The 23,504-nt window shown below is 46.5% G+C and overlaps 1 protein-coding gene across 2 annotated transcripts in view; it reads right to left on the reverse strand.

Annotated features, from left to right (window-relative positions):
* LOXHD1 (lipoxygenase homology PLAT domains 1) overlaps positions 1-23,504 on the reverse strand; it is a 176,723-nt gene that overhangs the window by 25,259 nt on the left and 127,960 nt on the right. Inside the window, exons 32-37 of one of the 2 annotated variants that reach the window (XM_057700150.1) lie at positions 16,829-17,037; positions 15,788-15,973; positions 12,903-13,030; positions 5,619-5,736; positions 4,515-4,689; positions 2,493-2,678 (exon numbers count right to left, since the gene is read on the reverse strand). In XM_057700150.1, coding sequence (XP_057556133.1) covers positions 2,493-2,678; positions 4,515-4,689; positions 5,619-5,736; positions 12,903-13,030; positions 15,788-15,973; positions 16,829-17,037 — 1,002 coding nt within the window. The remainder of the gene's footprint in view (positions 1-2,492; positions 2,679-4,514; positions 4,690-5,618; positions 5,737-12,902; positions 13,031-15,787; positions 15,974-16,828; positions 17,038-23,504) is intronic. The other variant, XM_057700151.1, reaches the window with a different exon arrangement.

Genomic DNA, 23,504 nt, shown 5'->3' on the forward strand with positions numbered 1-23,504 from the left:
TCTGGTCATCCCCTCCACCCTCACCTCCCCTACCCCTCATGTGAGGGGGTCATATTAAAAATAACCCTGACATTGTCTTCCCTTCTTGGAAAAGGGATGTAGCTCATCATGGTCTACATGAAATTCTTCCCTGCCCAGTTCTCTGACCTGAGCACCTCTGAGCCCATCATGTGGTTGAACCCTGAGGGGATTGTTCAGACTGGCTGAGAATAGTATTTCTTCCTTCTCAAGGTTCTAGTCCTTTTGCTTCTCTGTTGTTTCTGAGGTAGAGGCTTTTCTGGAAGAACAGAATTAAAGGCTCTGATATTTCTCAGCTCTCTCCTGGGGGTGGGGTTTGGGATGGAGTCTCAACTAAGCTGAGATTTAGTGAGTTTCCACTATACCACAGGCATTTTTGTAGGCAGTTATGAAGATAAATATGAATGAAGCATGGCCCCTGACCTCAAGAGTAATGCCTTGCCAGGGGGTGTCGGTAGTCCAGAGATAAAATGTGCTTCTTTTTGATTAGGGCAGGGGCACACTTCCTGGGAATGTATTTCCTAAACATTGGTTTGCCTCTGGTGTGGACACTGCAACAGGAAACCGCATGCATGGATGTTAGGGTAGACAGACCCCATCCCCACCCACCCCCATCAATCTGGCCTCTCAAATCACTCTAATTAGGCCTGTGGTGACACACATAATGGGGCTCAGGGCTTTTACTGAGCCACCGGCATCCTGCTCAAACACTGAAGTGACTGTCTTGACTGAGTGATCCATTGGTCGAGTGTCAGGGGCAGTGGCTCACCTTGATCTTATGAACTGTCTGGGGCAGCAGATGATCTTCATAATCTGACTCATTATTAAACCAGACTTTCAACCACCAGCCAACCTTCTACTAGCTCTAAAACGATCATAATGGATGATGAAGAGAGTGAGAAAGAATTCAGGGATCTTTGTTTTGTTTCCTTATTGGAAAAGAGTAGAGATTTATTAGGGATTATTTTGAGAACATTTTGCAAGTGTGTTTCTTTCCATAGACATAATGGCACTGAATGAACAGGTGAAGAATAAGTAACCCCTCCCACTTTTCTGGAGAAGAAACCCTCCCTCTATACCCTGACAATAAACACGTATGGGGGACACAGTGAACAGAGGTAGAAGAAACTGCCCTCGTCTCATCTTCTTTTTTGACCCATTGACACAGTGGCTGGGTGAGGATGCAGAATGGAACTGGCAGGATGGGCTGGTATACCAGAACAAGTATCAGATCTGGCATCAGAAGACCTGGATTTGAATTTTGTCTGTGTCTCTTTCTTGCTGTGTAGTTCTAAGTCATTCAGACCTCACAGAGCCTCAGTATTCCTTGGTTGTAGAAAAGAGAGATGAAACAGTGCTTTTGTTGCAGGAATTTGCAAGATTATTGTAAGGACCAAACATTTGTATCTTTCATACTTAATAGAGCACTAAGTACATGGTGAAGGCTGTAAATATTCGCTCAATGAATGACTGAATGGGTACACTGAGATTTGAAAACTGAGGGCTGTGCAAATCTTCATTACTTTATTGCTCTGAAGGCTGAATACTTTCTCTGTGCTTAATCAGAGCCTATCCCATGTCATGGAAAAAAAAATTTACTGTTTAACCCATATTAAAGCTGCCAAGTCGAGCTTCATCAGTTACCATGACAGATGTATTGGTCCTCTGTCACGATCTGGAAGAAGTAAGGACAAATACAACACTCAGGACACCTCTGGGCCCCTCTTGGGGGAGACTCAGAAAAGACTGGAGAAGGATTTGAGTGAACAGCTTTGCTGAGGCTGAGTTTCAATGGAAGACAAGAGGGTGAGAAAAGAATGTGTAAGTTAAGAAAGTAATGTGTCTCAAGGAGGTAAAATTTAGTATTTAACAACTCTTTTCTAATTATATAATATATAACGTAAAGTCCCAAAGCCAGAAAAAAATGTTCAGAGTGGCCTGAAGACAACGAAAGGATAATGAAAGAAGCATTGAACATGAACTTCAGCACAATCACAGATATGAAAAAGTATTTCTTAGGTATTATGAAGTTAAAAATAAGTTTCTTGCTTGGCTTTTATCCTATCCCATCACTCATACTTATAAGTGAATTTGACTAATTTTAGACTTTCTATTATAAATAAACAAGCATAATCCTTTACAGAAAATCCATGGGAAGTGAATTGGTGATATAGCCCTTTTTTCCCTAATTTTTATGTCTGAACTAAGTAGAATTAATGTCCCGACATCACAGAAAATTAAGAGCTACTCATCACCCCCCATGGGGAGGGGGGAGCAGGGGGAACTAAAATTTGCCCAGAAACTATTTGGCTCTTCTAACTGATGGAAATGTTAAAAAGGTGGCAATCAACTGTTTTCGGTTCCCTGACACCTTGGAGTAGAAGGGTCCACATGCTGCCAGGGAGATAGGGAGGGGCTCAGGTGGAGAGCTGAGGTCTGCCTTCCCTCCCACCCTGACCTGGAGCCCGAGCTACCTTTGTTGTCGTGCCAGACCCTCAGCTTGCAGAGGTGGCCCAGGCTCAGCATGTTGGAGAAGTTGAACGTGTCAGTACTGTTCCGCTCAAACTTATTCCAGTTGGCCGACTGCTTCAGGGCCAGGGGTCCGCTGTCCCCATTCTCCCCAAAGATGATGATGAACACGTTGGCATCGGTGCCCGCTCCTGGGGTGTACAAAACCGGGGCTGTGGGTGCTGGCCTTTGTGAATCATAGCTCTCTTGCTCTGGCCTCACTCTTGGGAACCTGGGCAGAGCCAGGGGTGCACGTGGGCACGTTTAGAGTCATCGAGGCCAGGGGTGAGCTCAGAAAGGCCTGGTCAGTGTCCTGGAGCTCCCAGGTCTAACAGCTCTATCCTTCATCTCACCTTTGTGCCTTGTAAATGCTGTTGGGCTAACTGGGGTCCTGATTTGCGAGTGTGAATGGTTTGGTACAAGAACTCACCTAGTTCTGGGGAAATACACCCATACTTAAAGGCATGCCATGTAGACTGGCTTTACAATTTAGAAATAAACTCCCTCCTGTACAATGTGAATGGTCCCTTTCCCAAATTTGCCTCTGGTTGACATTCTACACTAGAGCTTCACATCATTTGCTTAAGCCAAATAGAGGTATTGACCCCAGTTGAATAGAAAAGGCTTCTGAAAGAGGTCACCCCTTGAAGATTTTCTGATTCACACCCTGTGGCTATCAATGAAGTTATTGTTTTCTGAGAGCACATCGTGAAGGGATGAGGGGCTCAAAAACACGTGAACACTTGGAACTTCAAGCAAAGAGAGTGAAGGCTTCACTCTGAGGAGAAAAGGAAGAAGGGATGTGCCAAAAAGAAACTCTGCCAGCTGTTCTGACCCCTCACGTATGCCTAAGATGCTTCATTTCTTTGGCTGAATGCTTCTCTGTTGAAAATGTAAGCTACCACGGCCAACAAGGGACTCCCTCACTAGCCATTTATAAGTAGTGTGAGTGAGTTTGCCAGATTCCTTGCACCAGCTCCTGGGGAAGAGGCTTGGCATAGGGGAGGGGAGGCAGGGGGCATTGCTTCCTGCTCAGCTGCAGGCCTTTGCACAAGCTCGTAGTTTTGCTTGGAAGACCCCTCCTCTGGTGTCCCATCTGCCTCACTGGCTTCTTCTTCTTCTTTTTTTCTTTTTTGATAATACTTTAAAATTATTTTTAAGGCTTAGTTTTTTTAAAAAAAAAAGTATTTATTTGTTTATTTGATTATTTATTTCTTTACTTTGGCTGCTCCAGTTCTCAGTTGCATCATGCATGCAGGATCTTGAGTTGCAACATGCGGGATCTAGTTCTCCAGCCAGGGATTGAACCTGGGCCCCCTGCATTGGGAGCACGGAGTCTTACCTGCTGGACCACTAGGGAAGTCCCTGCCTCACTGGCTTCTGCTTGTCTTTCTGGCTGCACTTTGGCATCACCTCTGGGAAGCCCTCCATAACCCTTGCCCCTGATCTCCAGCTAGGTAAGGTGCCCTCCTCTGGGTTCCCAGCACCTGTGCCAACCTCATCACAGCCTCACTGTCATTGCTGCCCTCGAACGTCAGTCACACATGGGCTCAGGGACTTACCCCATCCTAAGACTCCAGGCCAAAGCTGGCACACAGAAGATGGTGGCCAAGCACAGGGATGTGGGAAGGAACCCAAGAGCATCTGAGAGGCAAGGCACCTGGGTGAGGGGTGTCAGGAAGCAGCAGGAGGACAGAGGCCTCTAAGCCAAGCTGCTGTACCATTTTCAAAAATGTTGACCACACAGCCTGATAACATTCTCCCCCACTTCCCCGATGCTGGAAGGACAGAGCCCAGGCCATCCCTGGGAGGAATACTTTGTCCAGGTAGAAGGTGGCACACTGCTAAAAGGAGCTGGCCTAACTAACTTTTGACAAGCCATCTAAAGAAAAATGCCTTGACCAGAGCCCAGGACCTGAGCCAGAATTTGAGGAGGGGAAGGGTCAGTGGGAGGTGGGTGAAGGAGACGGGAGGGACCCCAGACTCACCCAGGATGTCACTGGTCTTCACTGAGACGGTGTAGGAAGTCCATTCCATCATCTCCTCCCCGTCGATGACGGCACACATCTCACACGCCAGGGTCTTCTTGCCCTTCCGCTGGGACAGCCAGTCTCCATAGTAGAACATGGTCAGGTCTCCAGTGTTCATGTTCTTCAGGAGGATCTGAGGGAGGGGCCAGCACAGGAACACTTCCCTCACCTCTACGGGCTGCCCACCTGCTGTGGAACCTCCCCGTCTGGAACCCCGGAACCCAGGCTCCCAAGACACGTTCTTCTGACTTAGACTCAAGGCGTGAGGAAAGGATCCCCTCCAGGACAAGACCCTGCCCCGTGGGCCTGGCCGAGGGTCTGAAGCCCCTGCCGTGACTACCCTCACTTGGGGAATTGAAAATGCACAATTCATCTAAATGTGTTTCCGAGAGGTGCCTAGCACTGTGCACAAGGAATGTTTGCTGGATGAATGATGGAAAAACAGACCAACTGAACCACTGTCAGCCACAGAACCCTGGAACTGCATACCCAAGTTCACCAGATTGTTCTTGGTGGGAGTACTGTATTGTTGCCTCAAGAAAAATCTGCTAAAGGCCGGACAGGGGAGCAAAGCCTGAGAGGACTCAGGACAGGTGGCCTTTGATGGATGAGGGCTGAGAGGATGACTCAGAGGGGAGCAGAGGCCCAAGAAGGAAGAAGAGGCAGCCAGCTCACTGTGATCACGGGGGCACCAGAAGCCTCCTTGCCGTCTGCCTCATGTTCCCACCACTGGAGCCTCGCTGCCTCAGTTCCTGCCATTCCCCTCTCCCTCCTCCCAACTCACTTCCTCCAGGAAGCCCACACCCGGTCTCTGTCCACGTTACACTGACAGGGCAAGCTGTAGTCCCTGGCAGCTGATTCAGTTTTGACTGGACTCAGATAAATAAAACTACCTTCACTGATTAAGCCACACCAAAGGGCATATTGATTATCTGGGCCAGGTTCGCGTAACAACCCTCTAAGGTGACATTTGCCGTTTAACAAGCCCCCTGACAACCCAAAGGTGCAGGAAGAAGGGGTGGGCAGTGGGTAGAAGGGAGGGTGAGGGTCCAGCCACGTTACCCTCTCCAAGAACCACTCGGGCCGGCTGCCCAGGCCGTCAATTCGGATCCGCATCTTGGTGAATGGGGCGATGTCCAGGATCTCCATGATGAAGGTGTCGTTCTGCTCCCGCTCAAATCTGGGAGTGGAGAGGAGGGGCATGAAGAAGGGAGGTTGGCCACGGTGAGGGGCGAGGCCATGCCAGAGACCAGATTCGGGGTAAGGAGAGAGGAGGAGGCCTTTACTCAGCTCCCAGTGACTCCCCAACAGCCTGTTTCTTGCACCCCAGATGTGTTCTCGAAAGACTGGGTTAAGTGAGTTGCCAGTAGACATGGCCCTGAATCAAGAGTTACCACTTCTGGGTCCTAATCTCATTCCGCTAGCTGTGTAGAACAGTCCCAGCTCCTCTCTGGGACTTGGTTTCCTCATTTGTAGTCTGGGGAAAATTACACTGGTCCTGCAATCTCATAAAACCTTCGTGAGGACCAAATGGATGTGAAATCAACTTAAAATGTGAAAGGAATTCCATACCTGCAAAGCTTGAAATGAGACTCCATGAGTAACATGGCTGCCATGAATGGTGGGGCAGGTTGTGCACTGCACAACTCTAGATAGTGCTGTTCACATTTTTCTATACACAATATGCACAACTGAATGCAGTGGCCCTAGGTTGGGTAATACTACTACTAACTGTAAAATGGCAGGTAACATTGCTTCTGTTGTTATTACTATTTTTCTACCAAAGGACCACATCATCTCAGAGATGCTCTATCTTTATTTCTTAGTGCTCTTCCCACAGTGCTGCATGCATAATGTGACCTTCAGTGCTGACATTGCTTGACTGCTCACTGATTCCAGATGTTGATGCTGATAAGCCCCTGGGGGGTAATGCAGGTATCACTGAAGATATGACACTGATGACAATTTTATGCTTCCTTGAAAAAAACATATTTTTAAAAACAGAGGGCACAGCAATGGAAGCTGGGATTGCAAATGCTGCAAACTGAGAACTAACTACTCCTGTGTTCAAGGCAGCAGTGGAACAGAAGCCTAATCCCTTTTGATAATTTGCTTATGTGCACTTTATGATTATTAGAAGTAAAAACACTTTCCCAGAAGTCGGCCCTAAATCCCTTCTGCTCTAGTTTAAACTGTCTGTCTCTCTGGTCACATGGAAACTAGAAGGCGGTGCTCACAAATTCCCCTGTCAAGCTCATCTCACATAGCGGAGATTCTCTCAAATAATCTTTCAACTCATTGATTCCTTACTCTTGTCAGGTGTATAATTTTGCAGATCAAAGGAACTTTAGAATTCTTTGCTTTGTATTTTTCTTTACTTTCCACCCTTTGAATTTAGCCAAATATCTCCCTTTTATGGAGATTTTATGGTGGGGCAGGTATCAGGAAAAAGGGAGAGAGAAATAAGCTTTTCTTTTAGAAAACTGAAGACTGGATCGTATTTGCCCCCTCACCCTTCATTACAGGCTAAACCCTGATTACACCTGGATAGATGCCCTCTCCTCAGGGTGAAAGGCCCACATCCAAAAGGAAACTCATTGGCCCTTCATCCCTCCACTACTCACCAGCCACATCTTTCCTGCTGCCCCACACCCTTCCAAGACACCTCAGCTGACACACGGGAGGGCTCCCACATTGAGGGGCCGCCACTGGAGAGGTGGTCTGCCTCTGAGCCAGGTCCCCTTGCCTCTGGCTCAGAAGGATGGGGCTACTGACGTGGCCCAGGCTTTGTGCTGCTCATCTACCCAAAGGAGCTCAGAGCTGAAGAGGTGATGTTTGGGAAGAGAAGCCTTTAGCTGCTCCTCAACTCATTCCTATTCTGGTTTCCTTCTGTTCTCTACCCCATAAAACGCTTGTCCTTGGGAAAGGGCTTGGCACCCACTCACTCACTGGTCCCTGTGACAAAGGACAGACTAAGGCTAGCCAGACCCAAGGCCTTAGGCTGGAAGGGCCAGTATTTAATGGAAGAGTTTTAGACATTGCTAAGAAGTTGGGGAAGATTTGCAGGTAGGGAGCCTGGGGAGGGGCTGGCTGGAAGATGGGGAAGAAGGTTATGGGGTCAGCTCCATATGTCCCTCCGTGGGGCAGCTGCTCAGGCACTTTGCCTCTGTGCATCTTAGAGGCAGGGCTGGGGCTCCTGCAGTTGGCTGGGGTCAGAGGTTCAACCGTAGCTTCATGTTAGACTAAGCTTCTTCTAGTACCGGTGGCCACCTAGTCCATGCTCCATCCCACGACAACGGGGGTGGGGGTGGGGGACAGTTCTTTCCCTCTTAGGACAGCATTGGCCACCCTTAATAAGTTGGCCCCAGCTCTGCCCAACAGAGCTAACTGTTTAATTGTCAACAGTTTGGCCAACCTCGGTGCCTCTACTGACTCCCCTCCCCAGTCCTTTGCAACAGCCACCGGACCGCTCTCCTCCAGGCCTGCAGTGCTCATCAGCTATGAAGGTAAGCAAACCACAGTCACACTCAGCAGCTTGGAGAAATCTGAAAAATCTGCTGTTGAGGCAAAAAGTGAGACATAAAAGAGTACCTGCAGCCTGATAACATTGAAATCCAAGTTAAAGGGAAGCTGGTTGTTGAGGGAGGACACCCAGGGTAGGGATAAAACAGTGAAGGAAAACAGGAAAATGTTTACCTTAAAAGCCAAGATAATGGTTACCTCTAGGGGTAGGGAGTTAGAGTGAACTGGCAATGTTAAATATCCTGGCCTAGGGCGTAGTTGCATGAGCTTTTGCTCTATAAGTATTCATGATTTATGTATAGACTTATGTTACACATGCTATACATTTGGCTGGATGACTGGGCACAAACAAATAAAACTGTATTCCCTCATTAATTCCTGCCAAAGGGCATATTGAATTACACGGGTCATATAAGGAAGTATACATATACAATAAAAATTCCTGAAACTTTTGACTATTCCTTACAGCAGGGTTTTCATCCATGCTATGTGGGTCATAGCTCCTGTCGTAGGCTGGAGAATGTACCCCCCAAAGGCCAGCCTTAATGCAATCAGAAGTGTCACAGGAGGGAGGCAAAGAGAGATTTGACACATACACGAAAAGGAGGCCATGTGAAGATGGGCAGGGAGAGATTAGAAGATGCTAGCCTTGAAGGTCAGAGAGCTGAGGCCATAAGCCAAGGAATGCTGGCAGCCACCAGAAGCTGGACAAGACAAGGAATAGATTCTCCCTTACAGCTGCCAGAGGGAGCACATCTGTGCTGACACCTTGATTTCTGCCCAGGGACACTGACTTCGGATTTCTGGCCTCTGGAAATGTGAGAGAATAAGTTTCTATTGTTTTAAGCCACTAGGTTTGTGGTAAATTTTTATCATAACCTCAGGAAACTAATACATCACCAAGTGGCAAGAATGTGCACTTTGGGACTGTAGAGGGTGCAGTGAGGGAACCAGCACAGAGAGAACTCTAGGCGTTGGTGAGTAGCAGGAGGACTGCCTCAGTGGTGGGGTAGGTGTCCCCAGGTGCTGATGTGACTGAGGGGTAAGAGGTAGAGTCCACAAGCCCTGGCTCCTGTGAACAGGGCTTCTCAGGGATCAATAAGATCGTTGAACTTGCTGCGTGCCCCCGTGAGATCTAGAGAGGCAACACGGAGCTGCGTCAACCCGTCTGCATCCATATCTCATGAGCATCCTTGCCCTGGTTTGAGAGTAGATCAAAGTCAAAAAAATCTCAGATTCTAAATCTCTACCATCCTCAAATGCCATCATCAGGCCCAGCGCATGTTCAAATCTTTCAGGGTCCTCTTAAAGGGCGGCCTCTGAGCTGAAGACGGTATGTCAGGAGGGATCACCAAGCAGTGGGTGCTAGGACTTTCCAACGGTCTAGCCTTTCAAAGGCACCCATCCCTGGAACGCAGCCCGCCTGCCTCTTCTCTCAGACTGCCACCATTCCTGCTCAGCCCTGAGACCTCCCTCCAAGCCTGACCAACTCCAGGAGGCTCCCTACCAACTGCCCTGCCCATGAATTCCCTGAAGATGGGCCCTTTTCATTCTCAGAGCTTTATCACTAACCAGGCAGTGTGAGCTCTAAGTGAGGAAGATATAAAGGAAAGATTCAAAACTTACAAGCTTATCACAGCTCAGGCCACCGTCACTGGTCAAATAGCTCCCAACTGCCTCCTGAAATGGCAACTGGAAAGCCATCTGGGCTCTACCCTCCGCTTGCTTCTCTTGAGCTCAGTCTCTTCTCCGTCTTCTTTGCACTAAGGGTTAGTGGAAGCCATGGGGCCATCCAGAAGGGCAAACCCAACAGAACTCTGAGAATCTGGTTTGCTTTCAGACCAAAGAATTTCCCAGTTCATGGGGTCTCCACTGTGCCTAGGAATGATTCCTTACAGGCACTTATTTCCCTCTAGAGAAAAACCACATCTATTTGCCTAAAAATAGCCCCTATATTCATTAGACACTAATTGCCTCAAATTCCACTGTTAGAGAGTCATTCCTTGGGTTTAAGCATTACCTTTTGAGGGCACCATTTTTTTGAATGCCACATCAATTCACCACTATCTCAATGTGAATTCGTTTACCAGAACAGTTTCCTCCAAAGTGGCAAGATGACAAGTTGGGGACTTTAGCTGGGGAGTGGGGTTTGATAGAGGGAACTGCTATCAAATTTGGCCTCTGGGTACAGCATTTTACAATTGGGGCTCCTCAACAGGCAAACCCACGCGATGCTCTGTGTGACACATGCACGTTTCCACGTCCATCTGGTCATATGCCATTTCTTGGGAAAGGCTCTCCTTGCACAACACTAAGCTGTGTGCACAACACAAACCCAGCGGGTCTCACTATGCAAGTCCCCAGGTCGAGCTGCTAACACCTATAACAAGGATTGCAAGACACAGGCCAAACATCGGGCCACTTGCAAATGCAATAAAGCAAAACATGTCTTGGGTAAGAGCCCTGAGCTTGCCAACCAAAGTAATTAAGAAATGATGGCTCTCCTCACAGAGTAAATCTTAATTCAGGAAAACCAAAATATTTAACAAGGTGCCTCAACGCATTTACAATATGGTGTGACTTTCAAGCAACATTTTGGGAATTGAGATATCAATACTACCAGAAAGGAGGTGTCCATCTCTCCCACCAGCAATTATGTCTGTGTATATCTATAAAATAAGGTGGAATGTAGGCATGGGATAATTAATCTCAGAATTTCCAGGAATTTGGGGTTGGGGTGGAGATTAGGGTCAAAGCATAGAGGTGAAGATTGTGAGACTGTGAAGATACAATAGCTGGACCAGAGATGATAACAGAACTCTGACCCACCACCTTTGCAGCAGCCATCCCAGGCAGCCAGACCGCAGCCTCGTCAGCAGTGGGCCCACAATGGTCAGGATGTGGTCAATGACTGCCTAATCAATCAGCTTCCCTGATTTGCCCCCACCCCCAACTCAAGACCAATCAGCGAAATCCAGACACATTCCCCAATCCAATCACATAAAACGCCCCAATTCTAGGTAGCTCCCCTCCAGCTTCACCATGCCCCCAATAATGCTACACTCTGAAGCTTTCCCAGGCTCCTGACAGCCTGTAGCCTCTGCCAAACCAAGTGATGGTGGCTCACACCCTTGCTACAGCGAGCTCTGAAGAAATAGCCTCTGTTCTCATTTGGCCTTCGTTTATTTCCACAATTGCATGAGTTCGACTCAGCTCCCCTGCTTACTTCCAGAGTGACCTTGGGAAGTTACTTCACCTTTCTGTGTCTGAAGCACCTTATTTGTTGTGAGTTAATATATATTTAAAAAGCACTTACAATGGTGCCCGGCATGGAGTAGGTGTTCATTGAATGTTAGCCATTATTACAACCATCAGGCGAGTATTGCTCAGGAGAGAATTCCAGGAGGGAATAGGAGTTGCATAATGAGAGCACAGAAGTGCTAAGAGAAGACAGGCAAAAACTGTTCTCATCGGACCCCCCCAGGCATGAGCTGCATAAGATGAGCAGCTCTATCCCTGGGAAGGAACCTCTGCCTGGCCCCCAGGAGCTTCCACATCCTCCAGGAGCTTCTGCGTCTTCATTCCCATCCTCAGCATCGTCCTCACCATCCTCATCACCACTGCCATCCAGAAGTACTTACTGAGCACTCGCTGCATGCAAGGCCAGAGTCAGGAGCTGTGAGGACTCAGAGAGGGAGCTTCTCTGGATCCTGCCCTCCTGCCTGGGTTCAGAGGCGAGTGGTTGTGGGTGGGTTTTAGAAGTCCTAGGCTTGGGCTCTGAGTCTCTACCCTCTGATGCTTAAGGTATCAGGAGCCGGGGATGAATGGCTGAACATAGAAAACCAAACAAAACCTAGGACTAAGTTGGGGATTCAATGGAAGGCACACACACAAAGCGCTACAAGAGGTCCCCCTTTATTGTCCTTACTAATAACTATGTTAAGAGGCACTAGTACCTAATGCTTCAGACTGGGGCCACCTGGGTGCACTTCCCAGTGCTATAGCTTGCTGGCTATGGGACCCCGAGCAGCATGACTTGACCCTGCTGTGCCGCAGTTTTCTCACCTATAAAATGGGGATGATAATAATGGTCCTCATAGAGTTGTAGGGAGGTGCACTCAAAGGGCTTAGAAAAAGGCCTGGTACAAAACAAGCTCACATCAGTGTCTGCGTTATTGCTGTGGTTCCCTCAGGTGTGAAGATTCGTGAGTTTGAGCACCTTCCCTCCCCGGTTGTACTGTCTCTCCAGTGTCTGAGACAGTGCCTGACATAGGGGCTCAGTCTTTTTTTAAAAAATATTTTAAAAATTATTTTAGCCTTTTTGCAATCATTTTGAACTTGCAGACAAGTTGAAAAAATAGAATAGGGTTTCTGTGCTCCATTCACCCAGCTTCCCCTAATGTGGACAGGTTACATTACTACCCATACAAAGAATGAAAGCAGCAGATTCACAAAGACACAGTGATATCAACTAACCTACAGATCTTACATTAAACATTTTTCAGTGACAGAGGAAGGAAGGGAAGGGGGAAGGAAGGGAGAAAGGAAGGAAGGAAGGAGTGCTATGGGCTGAGGTGATCAAGGAAGGCTTCCTGGAGGAGGCAGATTTGAGCTAGCCATTGAAACATACAGGTCTTGAGGCAGAGAGAGTGGATGAAGGGCATTCCAGGAGGGAGGAATCACATGGACAGAGGCGTCAAGGCTGGAAGGCCCCAGGGGATGAGGGGAGAGAGGGAGGCAGTCTAGTTGAAGGCAGGATGGGGCTGGAGGGTAGAGGATTGGGTGTGTAGAGGGTCAAAGGGGCAAGGGGCCACCTCCAGATACCTGGCCTTCTTTTTGTCCAGCTGCACTTCCTCTGTGCTGCCATTGATGCCGTAGAGGATCATAAAGATGTTGGAGTCAGTGCCACCACCGACCACGTCACCTGTCCACACCGTCATTTCATAGAGCACCTGCCATGACAGGGATGTGGGTTTAGGGCCTTTGGCCTCAACCACCAACCCCACAGATTTGCCTCAGTCTCACCAGGGCAAGATGACACACACGCCAAGCTCCCTGGCTCTGAAAAGAGCCCTCCCCCTAATCAACTGTGAATGTCTGGAGAGCAAGAGCCAGGCCTTGTCACTGTCTATGTCCCTGGCTGTGCCTAGTTCAGTGCTGGAGATGAGTTCAGTTTCTGAGAGAGAACAGGTGTGCAGTAGGAATATGACCAAAAGCCCCAGCATTAACCGATTTGTCAGTCGAATCCCAACCTAAGTCCATTCATCCCAGCAGCATGTGTTGGCTGGACAGTGGCTTTTGGAGGCCTGCAGGGTGCCATTTGAATCCCAGATCTGTCCCCTGCTAGCTGTTGAACTTGGGAAGATGCCCCACCCTCTCCAGCCTCTGCACCCCCCCACCCTCCCATAAAATAGGGATAATTTTGCAAAGTTGTGAGAGCTACAGAACTTTGTCTTGGTGCGTGGTAGTGGGCCTGGCATCAAGGAGCAGCAGCAGTTTTGGGTGACTGTTTCTTCTTTGTGCCGCACCCAGTACACGCCCTGCACGTTGGTGAGTGGGGAGTGAGTTGGGGCTGACGGTTGAGGGACTCGTGAAGTGGAACCTATTGTATGTAGTTTTCACTTTAGATTGGAATTTTGCCCTTTTGCCTGAGGTTCACTCCAAAGCATGTATTCCCTTTGTCTCTGCCAGAGGAGGAGGGAGCAGTCTGCTCCTCCAAGGACAGTGCCCTCACCGAGTCCCCTGCCTTGGTTCTTCCTCTGAGGGGCAGCCTCATGGCAAAAGAGACCATCTTCATCCCTGATCTGGAGTGTTCTCTGATCCTGGCTTCTTACTCCACGGCCTCTCACCAGGTGCTCAAGGACTAGCAATTAGGTCTTGAAGGTTCAGGAGAGGTTTGCACACATGGCCAAGGACATGCCAGGCTGACCATCTCCTCTGCACGTACCCACACCCAGTCCTTCCCTTCCCCAGTGTCTGCTGCACTGCAGTATCACTTGTGCAGGTGCTGGGCCCCCACCACCCAGATGCTTTCAAACTCAGAACCCAAGTTATTCATGGCAGGGATCATGTCCCTGACTTTGATCCTTTTCAAGCAGCACCTAGAATCTTCACCATGATCCTGCAAGGTTAGAAGTAGTATTTCAGGCCTGGCCAGGAGGACACGTTTGTCAAGGGAGTAATTGAAGAGCACCTTGCTTTATCAGGAAAATCCTCTTACACCACCTAACGAGGGCATTCATAATGGGCACGGAGCTATCGGGAATGAAAACAGAAGCCTGACACATTCTGCTCTAATCCAGCAGAGTGTAGAAACAGAATGATCAGTGGGCTCAGTAGCCCTGTGGAGACTGGCCCCTTAAGCCTGTGTTCTCTGTGTCCATCTTTCTCTCCTTTACACAGACATATCTCTTTTCATGTCATAGATGTGTTTCCAGAAAGAGAACAGAAACAGGGCTTTTGTAACTCTGGTCTGATATCAGACGTCCTGGGGAGGTGGCCAGTCCAAAGAGCCCTACGGTTCTTTGTAAAGTGACAAACCTGTGTTCTTTTGGAACATGAATAACAGGACCGTGGGTCTGGATTTCCACAGACTAAAGAGCTGAGAGGGAGATGCAGCTGTACTGAGCGGGGTGTGCCCATGCACTGGGAGTAGCACACACACGCCCACATGCATGCTGGGAACTGGGTCAGGACAAAGGTCCCTGGATGAATTGTGTGCTCTCCCACACTGACCAACTGGCCACAGATGGAGATGGCTGAGCAAGGGAGGGGGTATCTATGGCATAGAAAGTTCTGCTCTCTGGCTCTCAAGCAGGAGTTGGGCAGGCATCCACATTCCTGCCTGGCAAGAGTTTGAAAACCCAGAACTCAGCCCTTCTTCCTTTGGTTTCCACATGCAATACAGGCAGAGTACGCTCAGGCCCAGGGCGATTTCTCCTTACCTTCGTGCAACAGCTTCTGACCCAAATCTAGTACCTCACTGGTTTGGATTCAGGGACAGAGATGAAGGCTGGGACCTGCCGTTGACCCCACAACTTTTCGGAGAGAAAGAGAAGCCTGCATGGTCATGTGACACAGAGGCCTCTGGGCCATCAGTTGGCCACGTGTTCTTGGGCCCAAGCACCCAGGCATCCTGCTTCCTACCTAGCACTGAGCTGTGACTTTATACAACTTGTCCCAGGTCATTTGGCCAATTAGAGGTGGAGCCGGGGCAGGAGTACCTGCCTTCCTGCTTTTTCCACTTAAGGGGTTCTTGTGCAGACAGCACTCACTACACTATGAGACCCAGAGGCTCACAGTATCCCAAATGCCATCTATCCTCATGACGGGCCTACTGGCATTGCTGGAACATCCTTTGGAGGATAATGACTCTGCAGGACTCTATGTAGAGCATGCAAAGTTTCTCATGGACTATTCACAGTCTCATCAGTTCTCATCAAGATCTTATGTGGAACAGGATAGGAAGTGTTATGAGAAAACCAAGGCCCAGAGAGGCCAGATGACTTGCCCAAGGTCACACAGCTGCAGACAAGAAGAAAATTGAGTCTCCTGGCTCCTAGCAAAGTAGGTCTGGCTGGTATACAGGGCTGCCAACGCCCCAGGGATGAGTCTGCTGCCTCTCTCACTTCCATCTCCCCTGCTGCTCACCCACCCCAGCCTGCACTGCCCTTAGACATCCAATGCACACACACAAGTGCCCTTTATACCTTCACCCCAATGTTCACCACCATGGCATCCAGGAGGTCGAAGACACGGGAAGTGACACCATCTCCTCTGTCCTTGGCGAGCCAGCAATTGCAGCGCAATGTGTACTTGGTGCCCTGGGTGGGCACGGCCACACACAGCTCCTCCACCAGCCAGCAACTCTCAGGGGATGCCCCGTCATGGCCCAGCTAGGAGGGGACACACCGGGGCTATGAGGACTGGGCACAGCTGGGAAAGAAGCCCTTCCTGTTCAGGGTACCCTTCCCCATTCTTCCACATCCTCCCTCAGTGTTGCCTTCAATGTGCTCTGCACTCACTGACCTGAGTTCCTCCCATGAAGGTGGAGAGATTTTGCTGCTGTAATTAAGGTCTCTAATCAGATGATTTTGACTTAATCAAAAGATTATTCTAGGTGGGCCTGACCTAATTAGGTGAGCCCTTTAAAAGAGGGTCTAGATGTCAGAGATGGAAGAAGTCAGAGAGATTTGAAGCAGAAAAGATTTCTGAATGGCTTTGAAGAAACAAATTGCCTTGTTTTGTAAGGGGTCAAACAGCAGGGAATGCAGGCAGCCTCTGGCCTTGGTCCTACAACCACAAGGAAACAGATTCCTCCAACAATCATTGAGCTTGGGACAGGACCCCAAGTCTCAGATGAGATCCCAGCCCTGGAAGCAACTTGATTTCAACCCGGTGAGACCTTGAGAAGAGGAGCCAGCTAACTCAGGCCTGGACTCCTGACTCAGGACACTGTGAGATAATACATTTGTGTGGCCTTAAGTCACTCAGTTTGTAGTAATTTGTTACATAGCAATAAAAAATGAATACACAGGCATCTGCATTGGATGGGTGGAAAATGGATCTGGAGGGGCAGGTGATGTGTCCAAGGTCACCCAGCTAGTTGATGGCAGAGGCCAGGAGCTCTTCCTCTGCTGCCTGTTCTGAGTGGGGCTCAGGTAGGGCCCACTCACCCTCCCACCTGTGTACTGGTCAACTCCTTCCTTCCCTAGGGGTGGTCACCATCCCGAGGCCCTAGGGCCCAGCACCTCTACTTTCTTGATGACGCCCACATCCAAGCCTGCAACATAGAACTCCTCCACGGAGCCACAGCCGAAGCCTTTCTTCCCTCGGGGGTAGTCCAGCCAGATGCGGTTACTGTGCTCCTCATTCTCCCCAATGAGGATGATGAAGGCCCGGCTGTCGGTGGCTGCATCCTTGTGCTTCCCCGTGGCAACTGACACATAGTAGGGAATAACTGCAAGAGATCATGGGAGACCAGCCTCATCACGGGCCAGGTGGACCAGGGCAGGCTTGGAGACCTGGAAATGACCTCTGGAGGCACTGATCTCAGCTCCCTGCCTCTGAGACAAAGTACAACAGAGCTTTTCACACTGGTGAGCTATCTACGGTGTGTCTACCCTCCAAGGAGTGAAGGAGTTGGTAACTCCCAAGTGAAGATCAAAGAGAGCATCATTGCCACATCTAAAAGCCCTGTTGACTAATTATCTTAGTTGCACTTAGCACTTTCATGCAAAGTGGGGTGAGAACAATAATGGCTAGCCAAGTACAGGGGTTAGATGACTGAAAAGCTTACCCTGATCAGCAAAAATGAGGCTGGCGAAAGCAAGGTCTCATGGAAAGTAGGAATTTAGGGAAGAATAATAAAATAGTATTTATATATGAAACATGGTAAATGAAAGTTCTACAAGGCATTCATTTCCAAAACAAACCAGATTAAACAGCATAAAAACTTACTGAGGTAGTATGACATAGAGTTCTAGTTGCCCACTCAATAATCATTCTCCTTGCAACTAGGGGTGGTCATGATATATAAGATGTTGGGAAAATTTCTTTTAAAGAGTCTGACTCAACTGGGAGGAGCACCTTTTTACCCCTTACCCTTTCATTTATTCTGCTTGAAATGTGGATGTGATGTCTGGAGCTCCAGCAGTTCCATGCCCATGGTTCCAAGCTCCATGCTTGGAACCATGGGCAACCTTCAGGATGGAAGCCATTTGTAAGATTGCCAGAGTGGTCAGCTTGAAAGAGCCTAGTATCAGGTTCCCTGACTTCAGAGTATACTACAGGGCTCTAGTAATCAAGACAGTATGGTACTGGCACAAAACCAGGAATATAAATCAGTGGAACAGGACAGAAAGCCCAGAGATAAATCCATGCACCACCCATGGCTACCTAATCTATGACAAAGGAGGCCAGAATATATAATGGAGCAAAGACAGCCTCTTCAATAAGTGATGCTGGGTAAACTGGACAGCTACACGTAAAAGAATGAAATTAGAACACTCTCTAACACCATACATACAAATAAACTCAAAATAGATTAAAGACATAAATGTAAGGCCAGACACTATAAAACTCTTAGAGGAAAACACAGATAGAACATTCTGTGACATAAATCACAGAAAGACCCTTTTTGATCCACCTCCTAGAGAAATGAGAATAAAAACAAAAGTAAACGAATGGAACCTAATGAAACTTAAAAGCTTTTGCACAGCAAAGGAAACCATAAACAAGACAAAAAGAAAACCCTCAGAATGGGAGAAAATATTTGCAAATGAAGAAACCAACAAAGGATTAATCTCCAAAATATACAAATAGCTCATGCAGCTCAATATCAAAAAATAAAAACAAACAACCCAATCAAAAAATGGGCAGAAGACCTAAACAGACATTTCTCCAAAGAAGACATAAAGATGGCCAACAAGGACATAAAAAAATGTTCAACATCACTAATTATTAGAGAAATGCAAATCAAAACTACAATGAGATATCACCTCATACCACTCAGAATGGCCATCATCACAAAATCTATAAACAATAAATGCTGGAGAGGGTGTCAAAAAAAGGGAACCCTTTGCACTATTGGTGGGAATGTAAATTGATACAGCCACTATGGAGAACAGTATGGAGGTTCCTTAAAAAACTCAAAATAGAACTACCATGTGACCCAGCAATCCCACTACTAGGCCTATACCCAGAGAAAACCATCATTCAGAAAGATACATGCATCCCAGTGTTCATTGCAGCACTATTTACAATAGCCAGGCCATGGAAACAACCTAAATGTCCATCAACAGAGGAATGGATAAAGAAGATGTGGTACATATATACAATGGAATATTACTCAACTATAAACAGGAACGAAATTGGATCATTTGTAGAGACATGGATGGACCTAGAGACTGTCATACAGAGTCAAGTAAGCCAGAAAGAGAAAAATATTGTATATTAATGCATATATATGTGAAATCTGAAAAAAAAATTGGTATAGATGATCTTATTTACAAAGCAGAAATAGAGACATAGACGTGGAGAACAAACATGGATACCAAGTGGGAAGGGGGGGTGGGATGAATTGGGAGAGTGGGATTGTTACTTGTTTTCTGTTTTTTGTGGGATTTTTTTGTAGTTCTTTTTTTCTTCTGGTTTCTCCCTTTGCAGTCTGATGATTTACTCGTGTTCCTTTCTCTCCAGTGTTTAGTGTATCTATTGTAGGGTTTTTTTTTTTATTGCAGTCATCATGAGGTTTATATATATTGACCATAACTATATCTACTTGTTTTAAACTGGTAGTCATTTAAGTTCAAATACAGTCTAAAACATCTACATTTTTTTTTTTTTACTCCTCTTCCCCATGTTTTGTGTCTTTGATGTTATATTTTACATCTTCATGTCTATCTTTGAGCTGTTTGTTGTAGTTATAGTTGATTTTACAATTTTTTTCTTTTAATCTTTGTACTAACTTAAGTGGTTGATCCACAGCCTTTACTATATATGTGCCTTTACTAGTGGGATTTTTTTCCTTTCCTAAAAGTTCTTACTTCTTGTTGTAGCCTCCATTTAGAGAAGACCCTTTAACATTTCTTTTAGGGTCAGTTTAGTATTGATTAAGTCTTAGTTTTTGTTTGAGAAGTTTTTTATCTCTCAAGCAAGAATGATAATCTTGCTTGGTAGAGTATCCTAAGTTGCAGGTTTTTCCCTTTCAGCATTTCAAATATATCATACCACTCCCTTCTGGTCTACGAAGTTTCTGCAGAAAAATCAGCTGATAGTCTTATGGGGGTTTGTTTGTATGTGACTCTTTTTTTCCCCAGTGTCTGGTACTTTTTAAAGAAAATTATTTACATTAATATATGATTTACAATATGTGACTCTTTGTTTTTCTCTTGCTGTCTTTAGAATTCTCTTTTTATCTTTAATTTTTGCCATTGTAATTACATAACTTGGTGTGGCTCTCTTTGGGTTCATCTTGTTTGGGACTTTGTGTGTTTCCTGTGTCTGGATATCTGTTTCCTTCTCCAGGTTCAGGAAATTTTCATCCATAATTTTATTACATACATTTTTTACCTTTTTCTCTCTCTTCTCCTTCTGGGACCTCTATGATATGAATGTTGGTGTTCTTGATGTTGCCTTAGAGGTCCCTTAAACTGTTCTCATTTTTTGAAATTTGATTTTCTCCTTGCTGTTTTGATTGGATGATTTCCATTATTCTATCTTCCAGATCACATATGCATTCTTCTGTATTACCTAGTCTGCTGTTCATTCCTTCTAGTGTTTTTCATTTCAGTTATTGTATTCTTCAGCTCTGATTGGTTCTTTTTTTGTTTTATTTATTATTTTTTGGGGGGTACACCAAGTTCAATCATCTGTTTTTAATACACATATCCCCACATTCCCTCCCTCCCTCAACTCCCCCCCCCCCCCGCCTCGAGTCCCCCCCACCCTCCCCGTCCCAGTCCTCTAAGGCATCTTCCATCCTTGAGTTGGACTCTCTTTGTTATACAGCAACTTCCCACTGGCTATCTATTTAACAGTTGGTACTATATATATATATCTGTGCTACTCTCTCGCTTTGTCTCAGCTTCCCCTTCACCCCCCGCCCCCCCCAAACCTCAAGTTCTCCAGTCCATTCTCTGCATCTGCATCCTTGTTCTTGTCACTGAGTTCATCTCTGATTGGTTCTTGTTTATATTTTCCAGTTCCTTGTTAAAATTCTCGGTGTGTTCATCCATTATTTTCCCTAGTTCAGTTAGCATTCTTATTACCAATGCTTTGAACTCGTCATTATTTATCTCTGTTTTATTAATCGTTTTTTCAGGGTTTTTGTCTTGTTCTTTCATTTGAAACAAATTCCTTTGTCTTCTCATTTTACTTAATTTTCCCTGCTTACATCAAATTAGGTAATACAGTTATCTATTCCAGTCTTGAAGGGGTGTCCTTGTGTGGGAGCAATCCTATGCAGTCTGTGTGTGCCCACTGGCTTTGGGGAGAGAGCTGGATCTAAAGTCAGCACAAGTCATGTCTTCCCCTAGGGTGTGCTGGCAGCTATCACCTTCGTGGAAAGTGAGACTGGAGATGGAGAGGCTAGAGCCAGAGCCAGCTATGATCCAGAGCTTCTGCTATGCTCTGTGGCCAATACCACCCTATTGGGGTTGGGGTCAGGTCCCAGGATGCTGAGGCAGAAGTCCTGAGGGTCAGGTCCAAACTGGTTCCGTTCCCTCTAAGTGTGTGCTCTCTCCCCTCCCAGTATTAGCACATTCGTCCTAGAGGGGAGTAGTGCTGGAGCAAGAGAGGCCACAGTGGGCACCCAGTGTGGGCCAGGGCATGCACTGGAGTGGTCCTGGTACACTGATCAGAGCCCCAGTGTGCTCTTGATCCACCATCTCTACGAGTGCCAGTATTGCCATGCTTACCCCATTCAGATGCAGTGACAGGTCCGAGCTGGCTCTGTCCCTCCAACTGCACACTCTCTTCGGCAATGACAACCTTCACCCTAGTGGAGCTGCACTGGAGCTAGAGGGGTGGAGTGGGTGCTCAGTGTGTAATAAGGGCCAGAGTCCTGGGCAGTATCAATCTGCTTCTTCTGCCTTGTTCCTAGGAATAAACAAGCCTGTGTGCAGAGTCTAGGTTTACTACAGCCTTCCTGTTAGTTCCACTGGTTTTCAAACCAGTTAAGAGGCATCGTCTCCTTGGTGTCAGACCCCAGAGCATGGGTACCTAATATGTGGTTCAAGCCACTAACTCCCCAGGGAGGGTCTCTGAGCCTCTGTAATCCCCTCCTCTTCTGTGTCCCCTACTAGGGGCATGGTTCCTGACCTGATCGCTTCTCTTCCCTTCCCACTTGACTCCACATGGGTCTTTCTTTACAGTCTTGGTTGGTAAGAGTCTCTTTGCCAGTCTCCAGTTTGTTTTCAGTGAGAACTCCACGTGTAGATGTATGTTTTTTTCCTTTAATTTTTAAAAAAATTTTATTTATTTATCTATTATTTTTTTGGGGGTACACCAAGTTCAATCATCTGTTTTTATACACATATCCCCATGTAGATGTATTTTTGATGTGTTCATAGTGAGACATGAGCTTGGTCTCTCCTACTCCACCATCTTGCTCTCCTCCCTCCTAAATCCTTAATTTTTTATATTCCCTGGACTAAAGCTGAACTGTGATCCCTAGTCAAAGATTTTTCCCAAAGTAACCAAAGATCCTCACAGATTTGATGAGGAATTTGATATAGTCAAACTCATCAACCTGGTTTCTCTGACATGTCAGCTAGTTCATATGCTTGTTGGTGAAGGTCAGGACCAACATTTCCCTGCTAACAGGGAAAATCCTGAAAGGTGTCTAGACTTACAACTAGGAGGCCATCCTGCTAACTTACTATAGAATACCTCGAGGATGTCGCGGATTCTGTTTCAGACCACTGCAATAAGGCAAATATTGCAATAAATTGACTCACATGAATTCTTTCGTTTTCCAGTGGATATAAAAGTTATGTTTACACTAGATTGTAGTCTATTAAGTGTACAATAGCATTATATCTAAAAAGTATACACATCTTAATTTAAAAATACTTTATTGATAAAAAAAATGCCAACCATCATCTGAGCCTTCAGTGAGTCACAATATTTTTGCTGGTGGAGGGTCTTGCCTCGATGTTGGCGGCTGCTGACTGATCAGGGTGGTGGCTGCTGAAGGTGGGGGTGGCTGTGGCAATTTCTTAAAATAAGACAACAATGAAGTGCGCCAAGTCAACTGACTCTTCCTTTCATGAACAATTGCTTTCTAGCATGCAATGCTCTTTGACAGCATTTTACTCACAGTAGAACTTCTTTCAAAATTGGATTCAATCTTCTCAAACCCTGCCACTGCTTTATCAACTAAGTTTAAGTCATATTCTAAACCTTTTGTTGTCATTTCAACAATCTTCACAGTATCTCCACCAGGAGTAGATTCCTTTTCAAGAAACCACCTTCTTTGCTTATGCATCACAAGCAACTTCTCATCTGTTAAGAGTTTTATCATGAGATGGCAGCAATTCAGCCACATCTTCAGGCTCCACTTCTAATTCTAGTTTCTTGCTATGTCCACCACATCTGCAGTTACTTCCTCCACTGAAGTCTTGAATCCCTCAAAGTCATCCATGAGAGCTGGAGTCAACTTCTTTCAAACTTCTATTAATGCTGATGTTTCGACCTCTTCCCATGAATCATGAATGTTTTTAGCGGCATCTAGAATGGTGAAATTTTTCCAGAGATTTTCAACTTACTTTGCCCAGCTCCATTAGAGGAATCACTATCTATGGCAAGTACAGCCTTATGAAATGTATTTATTAAAGAATAAGACTTGAAAGTCAAAATTACTCCTTGATCCACGGGCTACAGAATGGATGTTGTGTTAGCAGGCATGAAAACAACATTAATCTC

The sequence above is a fragment of the Hippopotamus amphibius genome, chromosome 11 (assembly GCF_030028045.1).
Source record: "Hippopotamus amphibius kiboko isolate mHipAmp2 chromosome 11, mHipAmp2.hap2, whole genome shotgun sequence".
Lineage (NCBI taxonomy): Eukaryota > Metazoa > Chordata > Mammalia > Artiodactyla > Hippopotamidae > Hippopotamus > Hippopotamus amphibius.